Source organism: Mesoplodon bidens (assembly GCF_964165515.1).
Source record: "Mesoplodon bidens genome assembly, chromosome: 19".
NCBI classification, from domain to species: Eukaryota; Metazoa; Chordata; class Mammalia; order Artiodactyla; family Ziphiidae; genus Mesoplodon; species Mesoplodon bidens.
Genome location: NC_138179.1, coordinates 44,849,228 through 44,876,875, shown reverse-complemented (window position 1 = coordinate 44,876,875; position 27,648 = coordinate 44,849,228). Strand labels below are relative to the sequence as shown.

The window sequence follows — 27,648 nt, the reverse complement described above, 5'->3', positions numbered from 1 at the left end:
GGTCCAGTGGTTAAGAACCCACCATCCAATGCAGGGGACACAGGTTCGATCCCTGGTCAAGGAACTAAGATCCCACATGCCGCGGGGCAACTAAGCCCGCACGCTGCAAGTACTGAGCATGAGAGCCACAACTAGGGAGAAGCCCACGCTGCAACAAAAGATCCCACATGCTGCAACTAAGACCCAACACAGCCGAAAAATAAAATAAATAAATAAATATTAAAAAAAAAAAAAAAAGAGGAGGATGCACACACAAGAGCACAAGAGACTGGAACAGAAACCTCAGCTGCCCTGGGAATAAAGGGTCCAGGCTGGGGCCAGGGCAGCAGCATGAACGCCCCATCTCTGGCCTCAGCGGGACATTCTGAGAGGAGCAGGGGATGAGGATAGCGCGTCCGCCTCACCATGCTCCCACGTCCCCGCGGCTGTCGGTGGTGTAATCGCTCAGGCAGCCCAGCAACGTGCAGTAAACCTGGGCAACGTCCTCCCTGCACACAACCTCGTCTGGAGTCCCTTCTGATTGCACACCGACAGTCTGGCAAATCCTGAAATTAAAAACATGGGAAACATAGCTAATGTCTGCGAATCCCATGCAGGCTCTCCTGTCTCTCTCATCATTTTGGCCTGACGTGTCTTTCCTGACAGGATGACCTCTGAACAGACCCATAACTCGGGAGTCAGACTCAGAATCCCCAAGTTCCTCCCACACTGACGTAATGGTGAGTGACGCTCTTCTCCAAACCACATTTCTACTGTCTACAGTTTCAGGGTGCACGGGGTGGATGGGTAGGGGGGTCTGTGGCTGGTCCCACCATCCTGCAGAAGGGGCTCCGCCCGGGCTCGTGGGGAGAGAAAGGGCGGCCCCTCCCGACGTGTGCGTGTGCGACTAGCGTCAGCGTTCCCTCCACATGTGCCACTCCCCGTCCTGGGGGCCACGGTCTCGAGTGGAAAGCTCAGCCCCAGTCCCTGAGCAGGTCCAGTGTCCCCAAAGCACAGAGATAAGCATGCTATGGGTTTAATATTCATTATAATTATGACAAAACTGTAACGATCCTCTATGAGTTGAAATGTTCTTGGACAATCCTCTGAAGAGAGAAGAAACTAGAAAATAAAAAATAACATTTGCCTCAAAGTAGACTCAGCCCCCAAGACTGGGCTTCTCACACAAACTGCCGTGAACGTCCCTTCGTGCTCAGTCGCTGGCTTCCTAGAGAACAGCGACTTTGCGGAGGAAAACCTGCAGGGCTCACCTAGCGATTGCCTTCAAAGCATCCCGCCTGGACTCAGCAAAGCTCACGTCCTCGGGAGAAATGTGGGTAACAGCCCTCAAGCCTGCTAGAATCTGAAAAGCAATGACAAGTCATCAACAGAACTGTCAGCCTCAAGGTGAATGTACTTTTCATGCAAGTGGAGTCCTGGCCTGGTGCCCTGCTGCTCCCAGAATGTAGCACAGCGCGGCCGGTGGCCGTCCGAGTGGGCCATGCGCCCCAAAGAACACACGGTGCGGGGAGAGGGGGTTGCCTCCAACCCTTCCCACTGCTGGGCTCCCACCCCCACCCCACCCCATGGCGCCCAGGCGGCCTCTGCAGATCTGCCTCCTCCTCCGGGGCAAGACCCTGCACTCGCGGTCAGCATCCCCTTCTGCCCCCGGCTTGGAGCTGAAGCACAGGGCACACAAAGCACCTGGCTTCTCCCATCTCCACCAGTTACTTCTCCAAGGGGCAGTTCAGTTCTAAAAGCCACATGTTTCAAATAGATAAGCCCCAGAGCAGGCTTTGGATGGTCTGTCCCCACTCTCGGTATGTAAGTTGGTCTAGTGCCTCAGATCCTAAGGTGTCCCGGGCAGGGACAGGTGATACAGGTGAGGGGCATGTGTGCGCCAGGCACTTGGCAGCAGCGACATCTGGGAGGTGGGCTGGCAGGACCATGACTGATGTCTGAGTTAAGGGAGAGGGGAGCGTAAGCATAAGAGATTGGTGGGCTGAGGCCAGCTGGGTCTCCAGGGTCTGACTCTGGCACCCACTCTCCCAGAGCTCAGGACCCAAGTCGGGGTGTCAGGAGAGCTGATAGATCACCCCTGAAAGGAGACAGGCCAAGGACGGTGGAGCTCAAGGGAGAACCCCCCTGCCCCCAGCCATGCCAGAAACACAGGGGCCAGTGCTGCAGAGAAAGGGCAGCTCCCTAGGGAGGAGTCCTGGGGTGGGAGACCCAGCACCCTTTACCACGGCCACAGGGGAGGCCAGCATTTCCAGACAAGGCTGGAGACATTCGTTCTTAACGCAGAAAACACTGGGTGATGCACCACAGACAAGTAAAGGCCAGGTGTGTTTCCACGGAGGCCGCAGCTCCCTACCCAGCCTGGGAGTCAGCCATCCTGAGTCTCCTTCAGGGGAGAACGTTAACCGGGCTCTCAAAGACCACTTGCTGCCCCCCGTGCTCCCATCCCCTTTCTTGTACACACACGTGCTGGCTTTCAGGAATTCCTTCCACCCACAAACCCCGCTTGGGTCTCACACGACACCCCGCCACGCTCAGGCCAGACTCACCTGCCGGAGCCGGCCCTTCAGGACAAAGGCCGGCAGGGCGCCCAAGGCCAGGGCGAAGCCACAGCGAGCCATCTCCTCGGGGCTCTGAAGTTCGGCGAGATACTGCTTTACCAGCTCCTCTGAAAAAAGATGGAACCAGAAGGTGACCACTGTTGTCCATTATCCACAAGACACACTCTTCACATAAGTTCCAAAACACAAGCAAACAGTGCTGAAGGAAGAAGGGAGGAGCTACTGAGGCTCCTAAAGTAGATGTATTTTCAAAGTGGTGTAAATCAAAACAGATTGAAGAAAAGAGTACTTATTGGGTGGTTTTAAGGTTTTCGTAAGCATTTTAATACATGATTTCACTCCTGGGAAAATAAAGCCAAGACAGTTTTAACAGTAGTCAACAGAGTCAAATTTTCGTTTTTTATTCACTGAGAACACAAATGCCTTCCTCAGAAATGAGGATACTTCCTCAAAGACTGAGAGCAAACGTGGTTCCAAGCTGGACCCCCAGGGCTCAGCGCTCGGACACAGCAGGGGTGCAGGGACTGCTCTGCACAGGACACCCAAGGCTGGTTGGGCAGAAACAGGCAGAGCAGTCAGCCAGGCTGAGTGAGAGCACAGGGCGGGGAAAAAAGACCTTCCCACACGAGAAAAAGCCCATCATGGGAACTGCAAGAGTACCTGGAACAGAGGTTGTGAGAGGGAGAAATGGGAAAGGGGGCCCTCAAAGTCCAGGGTGTGATTCAAGAATTCTAGGAAGTGAAGTGGAAAAACCAGATCTGTTCTCTGAAAATGCAGCTCAGAAAGTCAAGAAAGGCCAGACACCCTTACTCTATTACCTACCACAACCGAAGAGATTCTTGTTATCACTGCTTACATTTCAACGAAGCATGACTTCTGTAATGTAAATGTGAAAACCTTACATCCTCATATATTAGGATAAGAAAAAAAAACTGGAACTCCACTTGTACATACACTAAGGTGATATCTTTGGTGGAACTTAAAACAACACACTTCGGCAGCAGCTGAAAATCCTTCTCTACAGCTCACTCGAGTTTTAACAATAACATGTTAATTTCAGAATGTCCTTTGTTTTTATAGTCAGAGTGACATGGCATGTTACCCTTTTCTTAGGCAAAAAGTAAAATATGACTTGATCATCCCAATTTAATATAAAGTAACATTACATTAGTCCCTCAATATCCAAGGGGGACTGGTTCCAGAACCCCCCAAGGAAAACAAAATCCACAGATGCTCAAGTCTCTTTTATAAAATGGTGCAGTGTTTGCATATAACCCACGCACACTTCCCATACGCTTTAAATCATCTTTGGTGATGTGTGATACTTAACACAATGCCAGTGCTGTGTCAATCGCTGTAAATATAATGTCAATGTTATGCAAATAGGTGCCGACACAGAAAATTCAAATTTTACTTTTTGGAACTTTCTGGATGTGGAACCCGCAGATACAGAAGACCAACTGTGCATTCTGTCTCTTTATGTAAAATTGCCTACAGCAAAGGAACACAGTGTAACATCATTAATCTGGAAAGTCTGTCAGAAGATCAAATTACAAAATATTTTCTTATTTTTGAAAAAATTCACAGAAAGTAGATTTAGACTATTGCACTCATGATTCTTCTACACTTACGATAATTTCTAAAGTGTTTTACTTTTGAAGTAACTGTAGTGCATGTTCTATAAAATGGTATAAAGGAAAGCTATGGGGCCACATAACATGTGAATATGAAGCTTCTTCATACAAAACTAACACTCTTGAACTAGACCCTACAAACAGGACCATGTGATGTGTGAGATAAACTCCAGCTTAGAGGTGGTTCTGGAAAACCCAACTGATGCAATGACGTGTGGTGAGGCAGCTACACCAACACTGCTCCCGTGAAGAGGAAAAGAGCAAAAGTATTAACACGTGAAGGACACTTGCCGGAAAAGCGCTGCCATGGGTCATACAAAAATTCTAAAACACACTACACTGAACAGAAAAGTCAACGAAGTAATCACTAAGTGAACAGACTCCAAGGAGAAAGCATGAAATCAGGAGGATGTGGCAGGACAGCAGAAGCAGACGACTCTGAGCTGACAGAGCCTGGGAAACGAGTGTGGAAAACAGTCACCCACCAAGGAAGGACGGGCACCAAGGGACGGGGTGGAAGAGCGGCCTCCACAGAGACAGGGAGCTCCACCATGGTAACGGGAGCCTCCAAAGCACAAAACGGCGGAAAGCTGACTTAAAAACAGAATTTAAGCAAACGCTGCTGAAATAAGTAAGGGTTGATTCTACACATAAAGTGGTAACATCCAGGAAAGTGGACCCCACGTGGCCTGCAGAGAGCCCCTCTGGGCGCCAGGCGAGGGTGGGACGGGCTGAGGAGGAGGGGGTGTCTCCACGGCCTGGAGCCCACTCTCCCCCGCCCCCCCAGGCCCCATCCACAGTGCAGCGGGAGGGGCACCCAAGCACCACTCACCACCCCAGCCGCGGAGGATGCGGGCCGAGGGCAGGCGCCCACTCACCCTGTGCAGTGGAGTCCGCCTCCCCAGAGTGGTACTCGGTGCAGAGGGCGGCCAGGGCCGACACAGCCGCCTCCTGAAACGAAGCAGATGTGAGTGAGCGGCAGGCTCCCGGCCCAGGAGCAGCCGGGGAGCCCTGCGATCAGGCCAGTGACTCGGTTTGAAAGACCCAGAGGCTGATTGACGTCATCCTTTCCAGTACATCTGCCGGTCATCAGTCACATACGGTCATAACTTTAATATTCTCTGCAACTAATACACTGAAGAGAAAATGATTATTTCCTCCATACAATGCAAATTCCATGTCTTCCAATGTGAACAGGTAACAATAAAATGTGGCATTTTATTCTTTCCCAGCAGAAGTAATGAAGGAAAAGTATGGTAAACACCCAGAAGCAACGTGGCAAGGCCCCCAGGCGGGCCATGTACAGACCTCGTTTGGAGAGGAGTTGGGGTCCATGGGTGCTGGGAAAAGGAGGGGCTGGATGAGGAGAAAGGGCCAATCTGAGGGTGGGGCAGCGAGAGGGACAAAGCGCAGGTGCGGGGCTCACACCGCATGCAGGACCCTCGGCCCCTCCTGTAGCCTCCACGGTCACTGACCTAAGCCTTTCTCGATCGTACAGTGAGGGGCAAATGCTGGGTTCATGTGCTCTTCCTGCTGCTCCCCCAAACCAGGGAGCCCCAGCAGAGGTGCTGGGGAAGGGATGTCATACAAATCAGAGGAGCAGACCAAACCATGATCACGGCTGGTATGAATCAACTATGAATATGTTTTTGAAAGGAAATTCTAAGGCACTGATTGTGAAGAACTCAAATTCAACTAGTAAAACTGTACCTGGATTCTACAGAATGATAAAGTTACTTTAAAAAAGGGAGGGGGGCTGAAGATTTGTTCTATTAACCCAGCAGAAATGCTGAGCCACACAGGAGGCTGCAGAACTGTAAGGAAACCAACATGTACCTTCACTCCTTCATCCTCAATATCAAAGCCTAGTCATTATCAATACCCAAGACTGTTATCTCTGCAAGGGGTTAGGGGTTGCAGTGCTGCTAGTCCAAAGTTCACCTGTCCTGGGGCAGGACAGTAGTGGCCACTGTGACGGGGACGGGCGCGCGCGCGCGCGCACACACACACACACACACACTCTTGCTCGCTCGAAATGACTAACGCTGACGTGCTGACATGATTCTGGATGCAGTTTGCTCATCAGTACATGAGCATCACGAACAGAGCTTCCAACCCTAAAATTCTACAACTCAATAGGACATAGAGTGTATAGGGAAAATGTTTGTAAGGTAAATACAATAAAGCCAGAAACAGTAATAAAAAATTTAAATATTCTGGTAAATAATGGCTGCATTAGTTTTCTTGATCATAAATTACAAAGACAGTATCATCCAGAATTCCAAAGGTAATTATGGCATTTATCAATCATGTTGGTCTATAAAAGGGAATCATAATGCACGCAGCCCTTTGAAACAAACACTAAAATAAGTAATTATTTCTACACAGTGCAACAGCCAGAAAGCCCTTGCTCCCCACACCTTTATCCGTTGTCGAGAGTGACTTGAAATGAGGTGAAGGTTTCTCAAGGTGTCGTTTATCAGCCACTGCCAACCATCTGTCAAAGAGACAAATTCATTCAGTCGGTAAAGAACATTTGTATGAAATTAAAAACAACAACACACAGATCTTCTTCTACCTCTCAAGTCAAAGTAGATGGTGCCCTTTGAGAGGAACCTGGAGGAAACCTAAGGTACACGTTCTCCAGACCTAACAAAATTCTAAAGGCCCTCGCCCTCTCCACCTGAAGGGGGAAAGTCGTCTTTCCGCTGTTGAAATGTGAAAACTGTCACGTGGGGAAGTGTTTGTTCTTTTATCACACCTTCAGGTTTCAGGTGGTCTTTTCCTGTAATTCTCTCCCGAACAATCCCTCCAGACCCCCACCAATAAAGACCCAAACATTCAATTCAATTAGATCCAATACTTGGAAACAAACACTATATCTGTTCAATTTTTTTTTAAGTTACAGAACTTCTGAGGCTGCAGACCAAAGAGCCAGGACAGCCCAGTGGTGGAGGTGACCCCGAGGCTTGTCTTACTGCGTCTCCGTGGCCAGGTGCCATGGAATGTGGAGAGGCTCCCAGACCCGCACAGGGGCCTGGCCGCCACCCCCAGGGAGAGCCGTGGCAACTGCTGGCCCTCCCCTAGCCCTGTGAGAGAGTGCCCCTCAGGCTTACACCATCCATCTGGGAGAGGAACAGCCGAGAATGCCAGGTGCTGGGCACGGCCGTGACAGGCAGAGCCCCAGTCAGCAGCTCTGAGGAAGGAGCTTGACCCCTTGGAAGAGAGGGGAGAGTCTCTGTTTTTGTGGGGAGAGTGTGGTAGATGCTCACTGTTTACAATGGGTTCTTATAGCAACCTCAAAACAAGGATTCTAGGGGCTTCCCTGGTGGCGCAGTGGTTGAGAGTCCGCCTGCCGATGCAGGGGACACGGGTTCGTGCCCCAGTCTGGGAGGATTCCACATGCCGCGGAGCGGCTGGGCCTGTGAGCCATGGCTGCTGAGCCTGGAGCCAGTGCTCCACAACGGGAGAGGCCACAACAGTGAGAGGCCCGCGTACCAAAAAAAAAAAAAAAACAAAAAAAACAAAAAAAACAAGGATTCTAACAGGATGGAACTTTCCCATCCACCCTAACAGGTTGGTCTTCACTTTTTAAGCTGAAGTAGTTCTGGAAGAAAAGGCCACTATGTGAATCACTGGAGAAGACAGGCACTTACCGATCACAGCGTCACCTCTGAAGGGCATTTTGGAAAGGGACAAGTTTTCTATTAAAACGCACACTAGGAAGAAAAAGGATGAACACAATGTCACTTCCCCATAAGTGCCCATCACAGCACCTACCCTGCTGCACCTGAGCCCAGAGCAGCAACACCAACCCCCCTCCCCACACCCCCTCCTCATGCCTTGGTGCTGGTGTCTGGAAGCAAGCCCCCAGAATGGCCTCAGCACAGACCTGGCCCAGGCTCAGGGGCAGCTCCAAGACCCACGAGGAGCAGCATCAAGCGGGTGACCTCAGGGAGCCCCACACAGTCGAGGGAGTGCTATATGGAGGCTGAAGGTTTGACCCCCATACGAATCCCCAAGGATGACTCAATGCAGAGGACTTGGCTGCTGGGCCATCGACACCCACAGGTTACCAGGAGCTGTGGCTGAACAGCAGGCACCTGCCCAGTGAGGACCACAGAGAAGCAGGTTCTCCTGGGGCACGGGGACTCCAAAGACAAAGGAGATGCCCCGGTCTCAGGTCAGCACCAGGGTCAGGATGGGGTCAGAGGAGGTAACATTTATCATCTCCATAGGGTGGTCCCCAGATGAGCTGCGGTATTCAAAGCTCTGGTAAATTCCCCACCTCTGTGAATAATGTAGTGTCCGTGTTTATAACTGAACTACCACGTCTGTGGGTGGGAACATGGCCAGTATAGCTACTGACTGGCCACGACTGCAAGGATGCCTGAGCTTCCGTCTGGTGGCCACACCGTGATGGTCCCGCCACCAAGGGGGCTCCACCATGGGGACCACTGCAGTGACCTGACCTGCCCGACGCACCGCCTGGCACCCGCCGACACCTGCCGACAGGCCATGTGCCCCAGCCCATCGTGACCACACAACTCCTCACGCGGCCCACTCACGACACAACAAGAGGGCAGCCTCTGCACTCCCACCTTTGTCACTAAAATAGAAACAGCATAGTGGTTTCTTCCTACTGAGTAAGTAACTTGCATTTGCTGAAAAAAATCTAACACTACAGAAAAACAAAACAGAAAACTACCATTGACATTGTGGGGGCCATGCATTTTGGGGGTCCCCCCATGGACCCTCACAGGCTGAGAGGGCACAGGCACACCTCCCTGTCGGCTCTGTGCCCCTACTCCTTCTTTGTCACCGAGCTCCCACCTGACCCTGAGACTAAGCTGAGCTGGAGCATGGCTCCTGCACCTCCCTCCATGCTCGGAGGGTCACAGACCACCGACACCCCACACGGCCAGGCTGGGCTGGGTGACGCTGAAGCAACAAAGCCTCAAGCTCAGCATCCACGGCAACAAAGGTGCCCCCTGTTCATGCTGTACATCTGTCACGCATCAACAGGGGTGCCCGTCACTGTCACCCAGGGACCCCAGTGACAGGTGGCGGCCACCATCTGAAATGCTGCTAGGCTAGTGAGGAAGCCAGCTCTGCAGAGTCTGCGTGAGCATGGAAGGCTCCCGACAGAGTGGCACCATCCCTCCTCCTCACAGCTTCTGATCACACCATCTGTGACCACAAACGTGGCCCTGCCCAGCACGAAGGGGCCCAGGGGCCAGAGGCGGGAGCTTCCAGCAGAATCAGGACGGACACAGGCCCTCGCACACGGCTCCCGCCGCCAAACTGCTCTTTCTCAAACAACATAACCAACCGCTGGAGAGCCCACGCTCTTTAGTAGACAGGTAACATCCCACACTATGGCTGTGAAACAATTTATTCAGTATTTCCTGACGGGCTAAGCTCTCCTTCCAGTTTTCCTCACTTCAAACAAGGTGGCCACACACATCCCTGTTGGCACACAGACTGCCTGTCTGCCCATCAGGTTGCCCATCACCCTTACACGTTTTTTGGGTGCAGAGTCCCAGGAGTGGCCCTGCAGGGCAGAAGACTGCACATTTCTAATCATAAGAGACACCGCCCACAGCAGCCTGAAAAGACCGTAACAAGGCACACTCCAGAGCGAGAACCCCATCGGCAGCAGGGCCACCAAGCCCTGATGTAGCCAACGTGACCGAGGAGACACTTCCTCCTCGTGGAGCTAATCAGCATCTCCCTAGCGACCAGACGAGGCTGGGCACCCGTCACCAACTCAGAGCCCACCTGGGTCTACGCTCAGGTGAAGTGTCCACTTACCTGCATGGCCCAATTCTCAGCTGGATTGCTTATCATCTATTGGCAATTTTAAAAGTCTTTGCAGCCTATAAATAACAACTTCACCTTTCAACTGCTATATGTGTATTACCTCTAAATCTATGTTTTGTCTACTAATTTTATACATGGTCTATTCCGCCATACGAAAGCTTTTAATATTCATTTAAACAAACTATTTTCTGTTGCTCTTTTCTAGCTGCAGAACTACTGTTAATTCTGTTAGGTGGTTATGTGCCAAGAGCCAAAAACAAAACGAAACAAATTTAAAAAACAAAAAAAGTGTTTACCAGTTAGAACTAACCAGCACAGTTGTGCTACAACACAGTGTCTGCATCTGCTTTATAATTCTGGGGTTGGGACTGGTAGGAATATGCTGAGGGAACAGATCAAACAAGAGGAGCAAATACTGATGCTCACTGAAGCTGGGGGCCTGATACATGGGACCCATTACTCTATTTCTCTTTGCTTTGTGTAGATTTGAAAACTTCCAAATTAGGAAGTTTTTTTAAGGACCAACGTGATCCTCTAAGGTCTCCTAAAATTTCTTTGAAGTTTTTTAAATTATATTTTTTATACTGAAATTTTTAGTTAATCAGTTAAGTTTCTGTTAATCAGAAGTTTAGTTTTGTATATGTGTGCAGTAGGGACACAGTTTTGTTTTCTTCCACATGGCCCCTTGTGACATCATCATCCACTCAATAAACTGCCCTCTTCACGGAGGTTGGAAACACGTCTTCTTTGTCACACGTCAAATCCCATATATGCTTTACTTCCGATTCTCTCTTCTATTTTGCCAATCTATTCGCCTGCTCCTAAGAAATGCCATTCTGCTTTGAACAGAGCAGTTCACAGGACATCTTAAGGACTGGAGAATCCAAGCCTCATTATTATTAAAAATAATTTTCTTGGATATTCTCCCTGCATATGAACTTTAAATGTACTTTATCAGGTTAAAAAAAAAAGAAAAAAACAGCACATGAGAAGATGTTCAGCATCACCACCCGTTAAGAAAATGAAATTTAACCCACAATGAAATATCACCGCAAGCCTACTAGGACCGCCAAGGTTAAAAACAGTGACAATACCGAGTGCTGGTGACAATGTGGAGAAACTGGAACTCTCTCACACATCGCTGGTGGGAACGTAAAATGGTGCAGACACTCTGGAAAGAGTCTGGCAGTCTCTCACAAAAGGAAACATATACTTAACCATATGACTCAGCAGTGAAACTCTTGGGCATTTATCCCCAAGAAATGAAAAGTTATGTTCACACAAAAACCTGTATGCAAACGTTCTTGGCAGCCTTACTCACAGTAGCAAACGCTGGAATCAGCCCAAATGTCCTTTCATGGGCAAAGGGTTAAAACAAACTCTGATGCAACCAGAAAGGAGACAAGAAAGACAACCTATGAGCACATGAACTGTCTGCATGGGTCTCAGGGCCATTATGCTTATGGATGAAGTCAGCCTCCAAAAGGGGACACCAAGAGACTCCATCTACACAACGTGCTCGAGATGGCAAAGTACAGGGGCGAGCAGAGATCAGTGGCTGCCCGGGGGACAGGGAGGCCACGCCGGGGGCAGTCCCGCACCCCCACCGGTGCTGGCTGGACTCCCGTGAGCACAGCTGCAGAAACCCGGACGCACGTGAAAACTGCTGAAAGCCAAGCGGGGTCTTTTGTCTGTTTAGCGGGGAGGACGCCAACGGTGACGTCACGGCTTTGACGTGATACCCTAAGATGCTGTCGCCGGGGGAGGCTGGTGAAAGCAGCAAAGAGCTCTATGTACCGACTTTGTAACTTCCTGTGAGTTGACAATTATTTCAAAATAAAAGGTTAAAAAAACGAACACACTAGGTAATACAGACCACCCCACAGCTAAGACGTTTTTAAAACACTGGACAAAATTAAAATCAAGTGCTCGGAGTCACTGCTGAGCCAGCAAGGGAGGGAAGGCCCAGCGAGGAGAGCAGCTTCTCCTTGACCTGTATCGGGGGCCCCGGAGGACGCACTACAATCCAGGAAGACGACCACGGCGTCTAGGAGCCTCAAAGGGGTGGTGGTGGTACAAACCTGGGAGTCCAGGGCTTCTAGGGGGTTTTGAATCCAAAGAACCACACCCTAGAAGTAAGTGTAAAGTGTGGGTCAGCTCGCTGAAGTCCAGCACTGAATCCCCCACGTCTGGCCAGAAGCAAAGGTAAGGCTCTCTGGGAGAAAAGATGTTTCTAGGCCTCAAAGTACTGCTGTAATTTTTCATACCCAACATCCAGGCCTTTACAACCAGAACCACAAAAGGACAAGATGATGGCATTTTTAGAGACAGATTATAAACTGTGCTTATCGTGTTCAAAGAGGTGAAAGAAATGACTGAAAACCATGACAAGGATACAGAAAATATGAAAGATAAACAGAAATTATGAAAGACAGACACACAAGAATTAAGAATTCAACAGATGGGTTCAACAGCCAATAAGACACAGCTGAGGATGTGAGGGGAGTGGCCACTCAGCCTCGAATCTTCCCAGCGCCGTCCCCAAGAAGAAGTAACGAGAGGTGGCCACTCCCTGATCCTCCCCTTCCGTCTGTCTGCCGGGCTGGTGGCACACTCTGGGAAGCACGCGGCAGCGGCCCAGGAACGGCTCAGGAGTGCACATCCTTTCCGGCACTCGCTCCCTGTCCTAAGAAGGCAATTCTCCCGAGCTCTGACGGTGTTTGTGACGGGTGGCGGGGCGACGCAGCCGCAGCAGTCACTCTGCAGCCATGAGCAGCTCACCCAGCTGGCGTGGGAGGCTACATGCAACATGACCCCAACTTCCTGAGACATGAACTGATAAGGAAGGAACAACCACCTTGAAGGAATTCCTGAAACAGTGGCTGTCCCCAACTGCTGGGATGACGGGTGATCTTTTTATTTCCTCTTCACTGTGAGCAATGGTTTCTGTGCAAAGTCACTGCTTCAACACAAAAGCAGACGCCCTGCACCCCACCCCAGGCCAAGCCAAGCCCCTAAACCCAGAAACGGTTTGCAGATCACGAGCTGTCGATGACACGCAGGGGAGCGACTCAGAGTCTGAGTGTCAGCCGGTAGAAACCAGCTCATCCTTCCAGAGTCCATGCCCCAAGCGACACCCGTCAAACCCGTGAGAACACTGAGCTGACATGGAGGAAATGAACCTCCCAGCAGAGAAGTCCCCGAGGGCAGGCAGGAGGCGAGAGACGCAGGCCTCAGGTGGGTCCCTCCGGGTCGGGTCGGTGTAGTGGCCAGAACACCAAGAGGTCAGCTGGCCCCGTGCACCAGGCTCGGGCCTTCCGGTCCACTCGCGCCCCAGACCTCAGCAAGGCATGCATGTGGTCGGGGGCTCACACGGGGTTTCCTGCACAGAGTCACCAGCAGTCCATCCATAAACAAGGTGATGCCCCTCAGATCCTTGAGACTGGCCAGTTCCACTAGGAATCATCTCGGGAACTGGAATCAGGCTTTCCTAGTGCCGTTTTGTGGACTGTCTACAACATGTCTGTGCTTCCCTCTTCACATTCATAAAGAGAATCACCAAAAGCAAACTACAGCCCTTGAAGACGCCTTAGGGAAGCCTGTGCCTTACTCGACAGTAATGAACCGGGACACGAGGCCCCGCAGGCCTCGTCCAGAATCAAGCATCTGGACCGCTTTTAGAAGGGACCTCTGTTCAGCTCCCCTCCCACTGCCTCCCGTCCCAGTTCCTGCCTCCGCACCCGAGGTGGCCTTGGCTCTGACATCTGTGGGTCCAGGAGGGTAGCCCCAGGTATCTCTGCTCACAACCTGGGCAGTGCACAGTGAGTCCGCAAGCTCACTGACTCAGCCAACCCCTGATCTCCTGAGATGTCTGGCTTCTCGTGAAGTCGTTCCGGCTTCGTTTCCCCTTCTCGCTGAGGGGCCCCGTCGTCTGCACCGCTGGGGTCACCCTGCATCCCTGGCTTGCCCCTCGAAGGTATGTGCGCCCCCACACAGACCCACACACGTGGCCCTGGTCGGGCCTCTTGTGCTCTGGACCCAGCAGCACCACTCCTGTCTGCCTTCAAGTCGCAAATACCGGTCGGTCCCCAGTGGCAGAGACAAGGAGCCTGTGTACGGTGGACTGGCCTGTTAATGACACTGCTTCTCATGCTGCTCCTAGGAGCCCAGGACTTCTTCCCACATTCAGGTGGGACTGCATCTCCTATGTGGTCTGACTCTGACATGTGGAGCAGTCCTGGGCAGACAGTGCGCTGCCAGGCCACGGTACGGTCAGGAGCTCTGTGACAGCTGTGGCTGGGGGAGACCCTGCCCACACGCCCTCACTGCACCCTTGGCTCCCGTGCTCAGTCCTACCCAGGCCTTACCCCACACACACCCTGCCCCCTGCCAAAGGAACTACCTGGCCACCCAGAGGCCCAGCACTCTCCAGCTTGCTGGCCACTCTGAACCCCAACACCCTCCCACCGGCCAGGGCCATCCCTTCCCCCGGGACTCCACTCGCCACGCCGCTCCTCCTTGGACGGAGGTGTGACGTGCCAGACCTGCATGAAGTCACCGTGGCCACTGGGCCCTGAATATGCACAGGCTGGGCACGAAGATCAGAGCAAGAGCTCCGGGTGGTGGGGGGTCGTGGGGAGGGCCTTGCAGCTGGGTTGCAGCAGAGCCTGGCCAGGCACCGCCTTCCTGGCCTGCAGACCAGCCAAGGTCTGAGTACAGGGAGTGTCCGGAAGCTCAGCAAGGCTGTCTCTGCAGCGCCTCCAAGGATCTGCACACTACCTCTCCTCCTAACAAAACTGAGAACCCCAGTCAAGCAAGGACCGGGGCAGAAGAAGAAAGCCAGCAGCTCTTTGTGAGGAAGAGGATTTGGGACAACTGAGAGCAGCAAGGGGCCCTGTAACCCCCTTCCCAGGGGCAAGTGGCTACTGGCAGACATGAACTCTTGGAGGGGCAGAGGGGACAGGCAGGGGCACACGGGAAGAAGATCAAAACGGAACCGTGGGAACTGGCAGGGTGGAATGCTCCAGAAGGGGACAAGGGTCCCAGGATGGAAACAAACAACCACATGCACCCAAGGGTCCAGAAGATAAGGCCAGGGGACCACACTGAGCGCTCCAGAGCTCAGGCTGATCCCAACAACTGACTTCAGCCTGGCGGAAGGGGGACAGGCTGGCGCAGTTAGGACTGCAGACGCTGCCCCACCCGCCCTCTGGCGTGCCGACCAGCCCGCGTCCCTGGCCAAGCAGATGTGTTCTGTGGTCGCCCCCTGCAACCCCAGAATGCTGAAGGCACGTCTGTCATATCGACACCAACTGACCCCCACCCGCCCTCCCCCTCCCTGGGTGAGGGGCTCTCCTGGACCCTAGCCCACCATGGGGCCAGTACTGACCCGGCGCCTGATTAAGCACAGAGTCCTGGGTTTTCTAGTAGGTTTAGCTGAAAAGGCTTCAAGAAATCTAGACATTTACATGTTGGCATCTCTTGAGTTCCCTGCAAACATTTAAATATAATCTTAAGAACTGTTCTTTGCTCTACAGTTACATTTAATTATTGTACTGAAGAGGGAAAGATGGCAACATTCGACAGCCCTAACTTTATCATCCCCTTCTCACCCATCCCACCCCAGCTGCCAGCAGCCCCGTGGCTACTAAAATATATCAAAACCCACAGAAGCTGAAAATTAGAGCCTCGAGTGAACACACACAGGAGAAGCAGTGAGCTGGGCAGGCAGCCCCGGGGTTACCGTGTGCAGGCCAGGTACACCGCCATGGTAATTCTGGCCAGAAAACCACCCCGCCACTTGTCACTGCAAAGGGGCCCATCAGGGAACTTCCCAGTGTTGAAAGCAATGAAGTAAATGCCCTTAGGACATTTTGTCTTCCCTCAATGGTGGGAAAAAAGGGCCACAACCCAAAATCTGCAGCCTCCGTGGCTCAGACCTACCTGCGTGTCTCATGAGTTCTCCTCCCAGACCCCTGAAAAGTTAATGAAAACATTCAAGGTTAAATCTCCTGTTACACAAAACAACATAAAATACCCTCACCAAGAAACAAATGTAACTTCAGGCTCCAAAAAGTATTATGATGTTAAATAAGTTGCATTTGTTCTTGGAAGTATGAACTACTTTTTATGAAAATATGTGCTGTGACCGCCTTCTAGATGATTTTCAGTTTTTACTGGAGACTCTAATCACTGGTACTAATCACATCACACAATCACATATAACAAACCCCAAACACTGTTCAACTCTTACTTTGTAACAACTAAAGGAACTTAGGGCACTAGAAAGATATCATCATCCAGCAGGACTGGGGAGAGGAAACGCTGCCCGTCTGTGGACCCTGACTGACCCCGGACGCTGACAACGGGAAACTGGTGGACGTGAATCCAAGAAACACTCCAGGGAGAAGGTAGGAAAGTTATGAGACTGCCTCCTGGCCCAGGGAGAGGAACAGGATTCGAGTTTGCCCTCCTGCCTTAAATAAATAGAAAACTGGATGAAATAAAGGTTCAGATGCCGAAAAACAGAGGTCTTGGGAGGAGGGAGGGAGCAGCTAAGTCCCAGAGCCCAAGGCACAGTAGTGAAGCCCAGCGGAGCTGCCCTGTCCTGCGGAGTCAAGAGGCTGAGCTGGAAGGTGGGGAGGCCGAGGCAGCTGAAATCTGAGGGGCTGGGGAGCAGCCCAGACAGCGCTGACCTCGAGCTGCACATGCGAGAAAAGAAACTACCTGAGCCTGAGAGGAGAGAAATGCTCCTAAGGAGAAGGCAGGGCACTTGCAGGAACCCATACAGGCGGGAGGAAGCCCCCATGAGCCAGAGCACAGGTCTGGTCACGCACGAGGCGTCAGCAGAACCCTCAGAAGGGCCGCCTCGGCAGCTGGTCAGACTGTTCTGGCCCCGTCAGGCCTTCAGAACAGGGCTTGAAAGGATTCAAGCGATCCCACCAACCAAACACCACCAGAAAGCAGCAGCCGGTGCCCAGCGACAAAAGTACTACAAAGCCTGGCACCCAACAGAACTACCAGGAAAACAGGACCCACAGCTCCAAGAAAACCAGTCCACACAACCAGACCCAGAAGCACCCAAGACGACGGAATGAACTCGCGGGGTCAGAACAGCCCTTAGCTTCTGCACATGTCCAAGGAGAGGAGGAGAGAGACTGAGGCATGAGGAAGACACGGATGGAACCGCAAGAAAGAAAAAACAAAGATCTGAAAATAAAAACTGCACTGAATGCAATCAATGAAGACAGGAACAGAAAGCAAAATACTAGAAACAAAGAGGTTTAAAAGATATTGCTCAAAGACTAAGTGAATCATGTGAAAATGACAGAGGAGTTCATTTAAACAGGCTCCTGTGGGTCAAATATGGGACAGCTTGAGCAACAGAAAGAATAACAATGATGTTCCTGGATTACAACGCACTGGGGGGCGGGGAGGACCCGTGAGTCTATAGTGATACATTAGAAAGAGAGCGCAGGGTGGGAGTGGGGTGGGACGCTGCTCTCGCCAGACAAATCGGAAAACGAATGAGGGAATCAGCCAGGCACCCTCTGGCAGGCCGCAGAGCGACGACTGATTCAGGCCAGGCAGGCAGGCACTGGACACCAGGGATCCACACATCTCGAAGCCACCCCCTCAGGTCAGCCGCTAGCTGCCAGGGGACACACCTCACTCACGGCACATCGGACCTTCTGGAGGTCATCCCTGAACCCAGGGATCAACTCAGCATCTCTACTAGGGGACAAGTACACTGGCACAGCCCCTTCACAGGCAACACCAGGGTCCACGCCAGCCATGCCATGGGTAAGCCAGGTCCAACCATCAGGGAACAACCCAGCAAACCCACAATGTGGAATGTTACACAACACAACCGGCCTGAACTCTTAAAAAGAGACTGTATCTTGAAAAATAAAAACGGAGGGGACTGAATAACACCAAACACGGTACATGAACTTAAGCAGGTCCTAGTTCAAAGGGGAAAGGCTACGGAGAGCATTTAAAGATGGCCTGAAGGAACCTGCGCTCACAAGTCACTGAGGTCACACCGACTCTCCTGGGTGTGGTGGGGACACTGGTTGTACATGGTGACACAGGACAAAGTCTCTGCTCTTCCCTGATGCTTTCTCAAGTTTTAAAGAGGAAGCAACATGCCCGCAACTTTCTTTCCATAAAGAGAAATGATACACATATAAAGAGAGAGAGACACACACACACTAGCTGAGATAAAACAAGCCGTCAAAATGTTATTAATAATGCGGGAAAGGTGAACAGGTATTCACTGCACTATTTTATTTAGACCCATAATCCCTCAAGCTAAAATGTTGGGGGTTAGAGAAAATCAGTCCTTGCTATGCCCTCTCCCAGGAAGACTTCCGAGCACAGTCTGCCAAAGAGAACACAGTTCCCAACGTCATTCAGATCGCTGAGAAAGCCACGGGAGGCCCCAAAGAGACCAAGGGGACCAGGCACTCCTGGAGCCGCACGGACATGGCTCCCAGGACACCGGGTGGCCTCCCAACGGCTGACTGCTTCACTCACAGAGGGGCAGGAGCACACCCTCCAGGGGACCAGAGCATGGGGCTGGTGCAAATCCCACATGCACCTCACATGTCCCTCCAAGATCAAGATCCATCTCCCTCGACTTCGTGAGCTGCCATTTTCATTTACCCACAGTTCACATTTCTTTAAGATTAAGACTTTCACGCTTCTGTTCTGCAAATGAAGGCCTGTCACCACTCCTGCAGGAGGGCCTGACACTGCCAGGTGACATGCAGGGACTGGGAGGCGACTATCACAAGCAATGAGGCTGCCATGAACTCAAGTGTCACAAGAAATTCAATGAGGGCTCCCCAGGGCACTCCAGGCCTGTGGACGGGAAGCACTTGCGGGGTTTGAGAGTTCAGGCATTCCCAGCAAGACAGGAGCACCAGGCAGCCTGGCCGGGAGTCCTCACCCTCCTGCCCCTCCCAACAGGGAATTTTCCTTCCAACCTGCTGGACACAGCGAGTGCTCAGAGCTCTCACTGCACACAGAGGTCCTCCCAGAACAATCCCACACAGCCAGCCAGCACTGACCACCCCAGGGTGTCACGGGGCAGCCCCATCAGCTTGTCAGAACCTACGGGATGCTCTGATCCTTTTGCCGGTGCAGAGGGCACATGGGACACACAGCTCTAGCACTAGGCAGACCTAAGGGGTCCCTTCAAGGACAGAGGATTTATTTCCACAGCCAAGGCTGCTTCCTGGAGGTGAGGGCCAAGGAAGGATGGGTCTGGCGCTTTGTCCCAGATGTGGGAGGTCACTTCCCAGCCCCTAGAAGGTTCTGCCTGACAGGATCCTCTGTTTACCTGGGCCGGGGGCCCTGCTGGAAGGTCTACGCTGGTGCCATCTATGGTGAGGCCTCAGGTCACAGGGAATCAGCTCAACCCAGTGGAAACCTTGGACGCCAAGGCCCGGAGGCGGGGGGCGGTGGGGGTGGTGGAGACCCTCCGTGGGTGGCAATAGCTGTGCATGTGTCACGAGTGGTCACAGGGAGGATTCAGCATGACTCCATAGGGAAGGGACCCAGGAAGCTGGTGCCTGGTCTATCCTAGACTCTGTCCTGCGGGCCTTTTATGTTGCTGATTTTAATCTGTATCCTTTTGCTGCAATAAGCCATAACCACAAGCATAATGGCTCTGCTGAGTTCTCAGTCCTTCCACCAGCAAGCCACTGAGCCTGAAGGTGGTCTTGGGGACCCCCAAACTCACAATAAGAAAATAGTCCAAGGAAATAATGGGGCTAAGCTGGATCTACAAGGTCAGAAGGACTGGACGCCTCGCATTCAAGCCCCGGCAAGAGCCTTCTGGCCTGGTCCTGTGGGGCCATGTGACCCCCCCCCTTCTGTGGTCACTGCCAGGGCCTCTGGCCAAGACCTGTGTGGGAGTCACACTTCGTGAACAAACACTGCTGAGGCACCCAGGCCCGTCCCACCCAGAGGGCCCCTGTTGCACCAGAGGCCACGTGCATTATCTTCCTACACTAGCCTCACTGAATGGGGTTATTTTCTATTTATTTTTGAGATTTATCACTAGAAAAGAAAATTCAAAGGCAAAGAGCAGATGTGCATTTGGAATTTATAAGATGCTAACGGATTTCATCAGAAGCCTTCAGCTCCAAAGAAAGCCGCACACAACATAAGCACAATGGCCCTGGGGTGGTCGGTGGCCCTCCGCACACAGCTCACTGCCTGCCTCATCCCTGGTTAGTCCCGTGGAGTTCAAGCCATTTCACTAGAAACAAATGAACATGTTTTTATGTAAGGGGAAGTGAGTCGCTCCTTTCTTTCTGTTAAAACAGATGGAAAGCAGCAGCATCAGTGGAACAGCCAAGAGCAGCCCACGGGCCTCCCCATGGGAACCCCCTCCAGGCCTCCATCCAGGAAGCAGGAACCGGGAGGCAGAACCACGCCCATTGGTTCAGGTCTACACCAGGCTCCACCCACCCAGGAGGAGCCTCACTCAGCAGAGTTTACCACCTGCAGGATGCCCCTAAGGGAAGGACAGTTAAACGGGCAACAGACACCACCAAAAAGCCCTGAGACCTCGGCCCGTCTCCACACCGACCACGGAGGCCACAGAGGCCACGGAGGGTCCCGACACAGACGCGGCCCGCATCCTGGAGGCGCTGCAGGATGCGGAGGAGCCGCTCGCACCTATGCGCCACTTGGTCGCAAGGGGGTCCGAGAGGTGGCCAGGTCTGACCGTCAGTGAGCAACCTGACCACGGGCAGACTCGTCCCGAAAAGGGATTCTGAAGTAAGGCAGGGGACGCAGACTTAAAGAAGATCAAGTTTAAATTATAAGCACTGACTGAGATCAGATCCAAATCAGCAGAGGGTGACGTCAGCTAACTGTGAGGTCACCTAAGCAACCTCTGAGAGAAGCCCCCGTGTGGCCCCAGCCACCCTGGGCGGGGAGGTCACAGCAGGCCCTGGGCTGCCAGGAAAGCTGGAGGCAGGGAGAGCGGCCAAAATGAGAACACGTCAAACAAGAACAGGCTGACGTCCACTGCCCTGCACCGTTTTACATTAAAACACAAGAAAAATGAGATGCAAGCCACAGTCTGGGAGAAAATTCTGGCAAATCACCTGTCTACAAAGAGCTCGTGTCCAGAACATGACAAGAGTGCTGACAGCTTGGTAAGAAGACTACAGAGCATGAGATTTTTTTTATGAGCAAAAGATCTGAACAGTCACTTCACAGAAGAGGGAGGACAGCCAGTCCACACAGGAGGTGTCAAGGTCACCAGGCCCCAGGTATGCAAACTAAAGTGGTGATGAGCTACCCCACACCCAAGGATCAGCCCCCGCTTAAGGCTGCCCACACGCAGCACTGACGAGGACCCCTGAGACACACTGCACCGCATGACCCAGCAACACGTCTACACCAAGACTTGTACGCCAATGTTCACAGAAGCTTTATCCCGAAGAAGCCAAAAGCTGGAACAACCCAGACGCCCATCACCTGGTGAGCGGATAAACACACCAAGCACACACGCCACCGACCACCACACAGCAGTACAAAAGAACACACCGCTGTATGCCGACCACACGGTGAATCTCAGAAACAGCACGCTCGGTGACAAAGACCAGACCCCAAGGCTCCACAGAATGGTTCTATCCGCATGACATTCAGAGGGCAAACCAGAGCCACCAGGGCGGAGAGGACCCACTGCAAAGGGCAGAAGGCAGATCCAGGCGGTGCCGCTGCGGCAGGGGGACTGTCCACAGCCACCAGCCCCGTCAGACTCCACAGTCAAACGAGCAAGCTTCTCACCACGTCGTCAGTGAAGCTCAGAATCCAACCAGGCCTTTCATGGCTCTTCACCCCCTCAAATAGGATAAGCACAGACAACTTGGCCAGGACCACTCGGGAGACACCCGTGACTAGGGGCCCAATATTTTCTTCACAAAACATAAAACTTCAGGTGTGTAAAGCTTACCTGTATAACTGACGATCATAAAGCTAAAAATAAAGAATTGAAAGTTACTTAGTTATTTAAATTACTAGGATTTAAAAAATAACACAGCAGGTATATAACAAGCATCAAAAGGATAACAAAAAGAAACACACAGGTGGGCGTTTCCCAGGAGGGGCTGATGGAGCCCCTCCACTCTTCAAGAGCACCTCACTAACAAGCCCCTCCTCCCTCACTAAGACCCACCGTGCATTACCACATTTAATCCTCACAACAGCCCAGATCCCTCCTTCCCTCACCTGGAAGAGAAACCAAGGGTCAGAGAGGGGAGGAAGAGGGTTGCCAGCCAGTGAGCGGGGCCTGGATACCCGGACCTGCCCCCGCCGACAGCCCCTCAGGCAGTAAACTAACCCTAACGGTCCTTCTTGCCAGGAACTCAGAGAAGCAATTCACAGCATCACCACTAACTACCATCCCAGCCACCACTCACTGAAAGTTCATGCTGTGCCACCACCTCCACTCAACTCTCTGAACGCATTCTTTAATTCTCACAGAAACTCAAGCAAGTAGGTTCCACTATTACCCAGGCTCTACAGAAAAAGGAAGCCGTGGACGGGGGACGGTCCCCGCACTGAACCGCCTCCTGCGTCACACGGCGTCAGCCCGGCTTGACAGTGTCAGGTGAGCACCAGACTCCACTCTAAAGGTGAGAAATGCACCTAAACAGATGGTACGGTTTTGCCAGAATGGAAAAGAAAGTTAACAGCACCAACGGGCTGAGGAGGGAAAGACGTCAAAACGGTGAATTATTACATGAAGAGCTAAATCTTAAAGGAAACAAAACTCTACTCTGAACGACAAACAGTAAAGCCGTTTAACATCTCAAGAGTGACTTCCAGGTTATCCTATAACATTAAGACCTACAGTTCATACTTCACCAATTTTGACTCGCAGAAGCCGTTGAGAATCTCAAAAACCCAGAAAAAAGCACACACCTCCTCCCCAGAGAAGTGCATACACAAACCCTGGGTGTGACTTCAGACTCGGGGTTCCCCACCGTGGAGGCACAGCTGGGGGTGCAAGGCCTTCGTGCTTGTTCTGTGTGCCACTGCACAGCCGCCCTTGCGTGAGGACACGCCCCGAGCGAGGAGGGTGGCCAGGCTGCACAGCAGGACTAGATGAAAGGCGGGTGTTCTGCAATGTCCAGCGGAGGACACCTGGCCACACAGAAGAGCCCGAGCTCACCCCAAGGGTTTGCACCACAGCCCCAGGACTGACCCTCAGGGCTTCACTTGGGGCTGAGGAGCAGGGAGGGCTTGGGGGCAGGCAGGCCCCAGGTACCAGGAGACCTAGAAGAGGGGCGCCCCAGAGGCTGCACACTGACCTGCTGGTGGATCTGCTTCAGGCCCTGCACGGTCTTCTCGTCTAGGAAGTCCGAGACGGGCCTGCGGGAGTTCAAACACAACGTGTGAGGTCCTGGGACAGCGTCAGGGAGACACGCATGCAGGCCTGGTGGCCTGCCAGCTCCCAGCCCACAAGCACCTGCAGGGGCATCCCTGAAGGTACATCCACTCAAGGGGGCAGATGGAAGACCTTCTCAGTCAGCGGTTAGCAGACAATAGCGACAGGGCTGTGATGAGGCGCCTGCTTGAGAGCGGGGACCCCATGTTCGGGAAGCATCTGCGGCCCCGGGACGGGGAGTAGCCCAGCTCCCAGGTGCCCCGTGACTTGCTTTGGAAAAGAGTACAGTGGCTGAGGCTGCGGTCAGAGCCCTGCAGCCAGCGGCTTCACTGCCGCCCTGGACAGGCCTGCTCGGCACCCAGAAACCTGCATCTCGGGAGGGCTCTCCCCATTCCCTAACTGCCCAGACTGTCTGCACAAACCACATGGCTTATGCTGAAACCTGCTTTCTTCTGGGAGTCTGGGATATTTGGGTTCATGGCAGGTAGACAACCCACACGACCAGCCCCAAAAAACCCCCAGGGGCCGGTCTCTCTGGCCTTCCCTGGGGGGAAACGTGTTGTCACACGCACTGCCAGGGGATTAGGTGAGTCCTGCACAGCTGCACCAGGAGAGGATTCCATAAATACCAGGTCCTTGGCCAAGCCCACAGGTGCCATTTTACCCCCTCACAGATGTCATTCAAACAGACTGTGGGAGAGAAGCAGGGTCAATTCAGACCTGCTATCACTGTGTCCCTAGGAAATCACCTCGAAGGACAGGAAGCCACTTAAAATACAGTTTTCCCCAAGCTGGAGTCCAAGAACCACAGCACAGACATCACAGTGTGCTGTGAGCTTTTGCCTTTGAGGAAAAGTCAGTTGGAAAGTCAAGTAGGAAGACGAAGCAGCTGCTTCACAAAACATTCTCAACATTCGGACCTTCTCAGCAACCCCACGCTGCGTGTCTACTGTTATTTATACTAACTGAGCCAGCAGAAAAGGCTCCTGGTAGACACTTTAAAATTTATATTCTCTGGTATTTAAATTATTGAAAGTGATAAATGAACAAAGAATACTGAATATACGAGCTACTCAAGACAAACTCTGAAAACGTGTCTTTGCTTTTACAATCTGTTTACCTCAGAAAGAGCGAGGTGACAGGAGAAGCCCAGAGAGGTGGGGTCCCCCAGAGAGGACAGGGGGCCACTGACAGATGTTGTCAGGAGCACAGGGCCCCTGGAGACCATGCCACACTGTACACACTGGCACAAAGGAAGGGGTGCGTGGACAGGGCCCCAGCTGTGACCCAGCTCCTACCTGCCCTGTTGCACAGCCAGCGTGTACAGGCTGTGGGTGACCTCTGCGCAGGCGAGCACAGCCCCGTGCCGAGTGTGTAGGTCTGGACTCTGTGTCATTGACAGCAGACGCGGGAAAACTGCAAAGGACACATGGGAGATGCACACAGGGTGACAGACGCGAGGGTTCAGGATCCACGGGAGAAACAAACCCACTCAGTTCTCTCTGTCAGGATCATGATCTCACAACCAAGGCTAAACTAAAGTCTCTGACATGCCAGACTTCGTCAGCGGACACAAGGGCAGCGAGCAGGAATGTGAACGAGGATGACACTTGCCCCCAAACAGCACATGCTCTTCGGGGCTCCGGACACAGGGTGGTGACCCAGGGTGAGAACAGACAGCAGGGAAGAAGGAAAACAGACTGTTTTCCAGGTCTTTCCTGCTGTTCAGGGGCTGCCGGGGCTCTGCCTGGGGGGCAGGGAGGACAGAGGCCGGGCTGCAGGACCTACAGCCAACACACGGTGCCTCAGCCTGGAGCCCGCCCTCTCCTGGTCAGAGCAGAGGAAGCCTCCAAGCCTGTGCTCTGGGGACAGAAAGCAAAGTCAGTCCTTGAAGCCTGGCAGGGAGCGCAGACAAGGAGCCGCACCCACAGCCGCTCCGCTCCACCAGCCCCACCAGCCAGGGGGAACCACAATCACAGCCGGGCAGAGGCCACAGCGTCCTTGCCAGGACAGGGCCCACAAAGGCGCTCAGATGTGGCAGCTGGTAGCGGTCAGTGTTTAAGAATCAGGGAAATCCCTTATCCTGGGGCGGTCAGCACTCTTGAAATGGGAAGAAAGTGTCCCCTTCATTCAGGCAGCAGGATTATCATAAAAGGAAAGTAAACACCAGGTGAGATTCCTGACATTAAGCTTAATTAACAGACCACGAAGCTGAAAAGGCCCTTAGGAGGTAACATGCCCCAAATCTTCATTTAAAATCCCAGAGTGTTGGGGCTTCCCTGGTGGCGCAGTGGTTGGGAGTCCGCCTGCTGATGCAGGGGACGCGGGTTTGTGCCCCGGTCCGGGAGGATCCCGCATGCCACGGGGCAGCTAGGCCCGTGAGCCATGGCCATTGAGCCTGCACGTCTGGAGCCTGTGCTCCGCAACGGGAGAGGCCACAACAGTGAGAGGCCCACATACCGAAAGAAAAAAAAAAAAAAATCCCAGAGTGTGTGATTAAAACCAGTAACTCCAAATGAAGAACCATGATCCAACCAATAGTTACTTCTCTAATAAATGTCAGTGGGAATAAGTATAATGTGGAGAAATTTGTGTATTGTTCCCTAAATTAAAATCAGATGCCTACTTATTCCAAGTAGAAAAAACACGATGGAACATATACGGGTTCTTTCCTTAATGATAAGGGCGTGTCATCAGTTCAGACTGGCTGTTCTGTTCTTGAGTAAAGTGCGCTCAGGCCTGGCCCAGGAAGTCAGCAAATCCACTGCAGCCCCAGGAAGCAGCTCACTGTTTAATGTTATATTATGAGTTACTTCACTTGTTGTTTTAAGGCTAGTTCTGAAACACACAGTGTACAGCAGATCCATCAATTCCTGCTGGGATGGCACAGGAATCCTGTGGCTCCTGGGGACACACACACCTCAGTGGTCACAGCACCTGTGCTCCCAGAGGCCATGGCACCTGGTTTGTGTTCTGTCCCTGATGAAGCACAGACCAGTTCTTCAAACCCTTCTCAGCAAGAGAGAAACCCCCAGCCCTTGAAATCAGTGAGGGGGCCTCCGGGGCTTCCTGCTGCATGTTCATGCATGTGTCCGTGGTGCACACGCATGTGCAAGTGTGAGGAGGAGCACCTACCATGATGGGTGCTGTACTCGGGTGCTCGCTGAGCCAGGTTCCGCAGTGCCTTGGCCGACAGCTCCCTGATGGCCCTGGGGGGCGGGGCAGAGAACACTGTTAGTCCTTCATTTCGAGGATTCTGGCTTTATTTAATTATAGAGAGGACGGTGCATGGGAGCTGTCAACGGGCCACTTAGTCAAACACTATGAAAGCAAACACAAACTAACAAGCAAGTAAGAACCTCTGCTCATAACAAATGAGGGAGAGAGACTTCATCAAGAGGAGGCACTACATGCAACTCCCTGTCAGGACACAGCTGCCATCTGCACGGCGCTGGATGGCAAAGTATGTCTCCAACCTCCTGCACCCCAAGGGACGCAGAGGACACGAGTACTGGGGAGCCTGTGAAACCACCACTGGGAAGATCGAGGGCTAAATGAGGGAAGCTCGTGAGGCTCAAGCTAATAAACAGGAGGCATACATCACATCAGTGCAAACATTTCCAATCAATGCACATTTGTTATATTCTCAACACACAGAACAGAAGGACGACCCCAGGACAGGTTAATGAAGCCGAGTTCCCTCCTGAACCTGCCAGGGGCCAGACAGGTCTGATCAAACCTTGAGGGTGACTTGTGAAGCTGACGCCCTCCCCCATGCCCCCCCAGCCCTGTCCCAGCACTAAAAGTCAGGAGGGCACTGCCAAGAGCTCCAGACAGAACAGGAAGTAGTCATTTCCTTAAAATAATAATTAGGAGGACTACAGAACAAGACAGAACATGATAACGATATTAAAGAAGAAACATGCAAAAGGGGGCATCTGCAGTTTGATCATTATACGTTCCAAGTACACAAGCACCAGAGAGAAGCACTTGGAGGATGAAAGTGGATGCTGGGGCAGGAGATCCTTCCCCTCCTGTGTATGTCCGGGCCTCTCGATGCCTCCAGACCAGCTTAGGGGTCTGCTTCCAACAGAAAACAGCCAGCTCTTCAAGGCAGGGAGGTCTGATGTGCTAAGAGCCCATTCAGGAAGCCACTTCTGAAGGCTGAGTGATCAGGTCTCAGAGCAGATAAAGCCCCACAGTTGCCAAGGAGGCA

General features: G+C 52.5%; 1 protein-coding gene across 1 annotated transcript in view; it reads right to left on the bottom strand.

Moving 5' to 3' along the window:
• Positions 1-27,648, bottom strand: part of TBCD (tubulin folding cofactor D) — a 179,978-nt gene that overhangs the window by 21,621 nt on the left and 130,709 nt on the right. The window contains exons 19-29 of the mRNA XM_081220636.1: positions 26,568-26,641; positions 24,731-24,848; positions 23,356-23,416; positions 21,996-22,018; positions 15,959-15,990; positions 7,849-7,911; positions 6,613-6,689; positions 5,071-5,143; positions 2,547-2,665; positions 1,251-1,342; positions 405-545 (exon numbers count right to left, since the gene is read on the bottom strand). Coding sequence (XP_081076762.1) covers positions 405-545; positions 1,251-1,342; positions 2,547-2,665; positions 5,071-5,143; positions 6,613-6,689; positions 7,849-7,911; positions 15,959-15,990; positions 21,996-22,018; positions 23,356-23,416; positions 24,731-24,848; positions 26,568-26,641 — 873 coding nt within the window. The remainder of the gene's footprint in view (positions 1-404; positions 546-1,250; positions 1,343-2,546; positions 2,666-5,070; positions 5,144-6,612; positions 6,690-7,848; positions 7,912-15,958; positions 15,991-21,995; positions 22,019-23,355; positions 23,417-24,730; positions 24,849-26,567; positions 26,642-27,648) is intronic.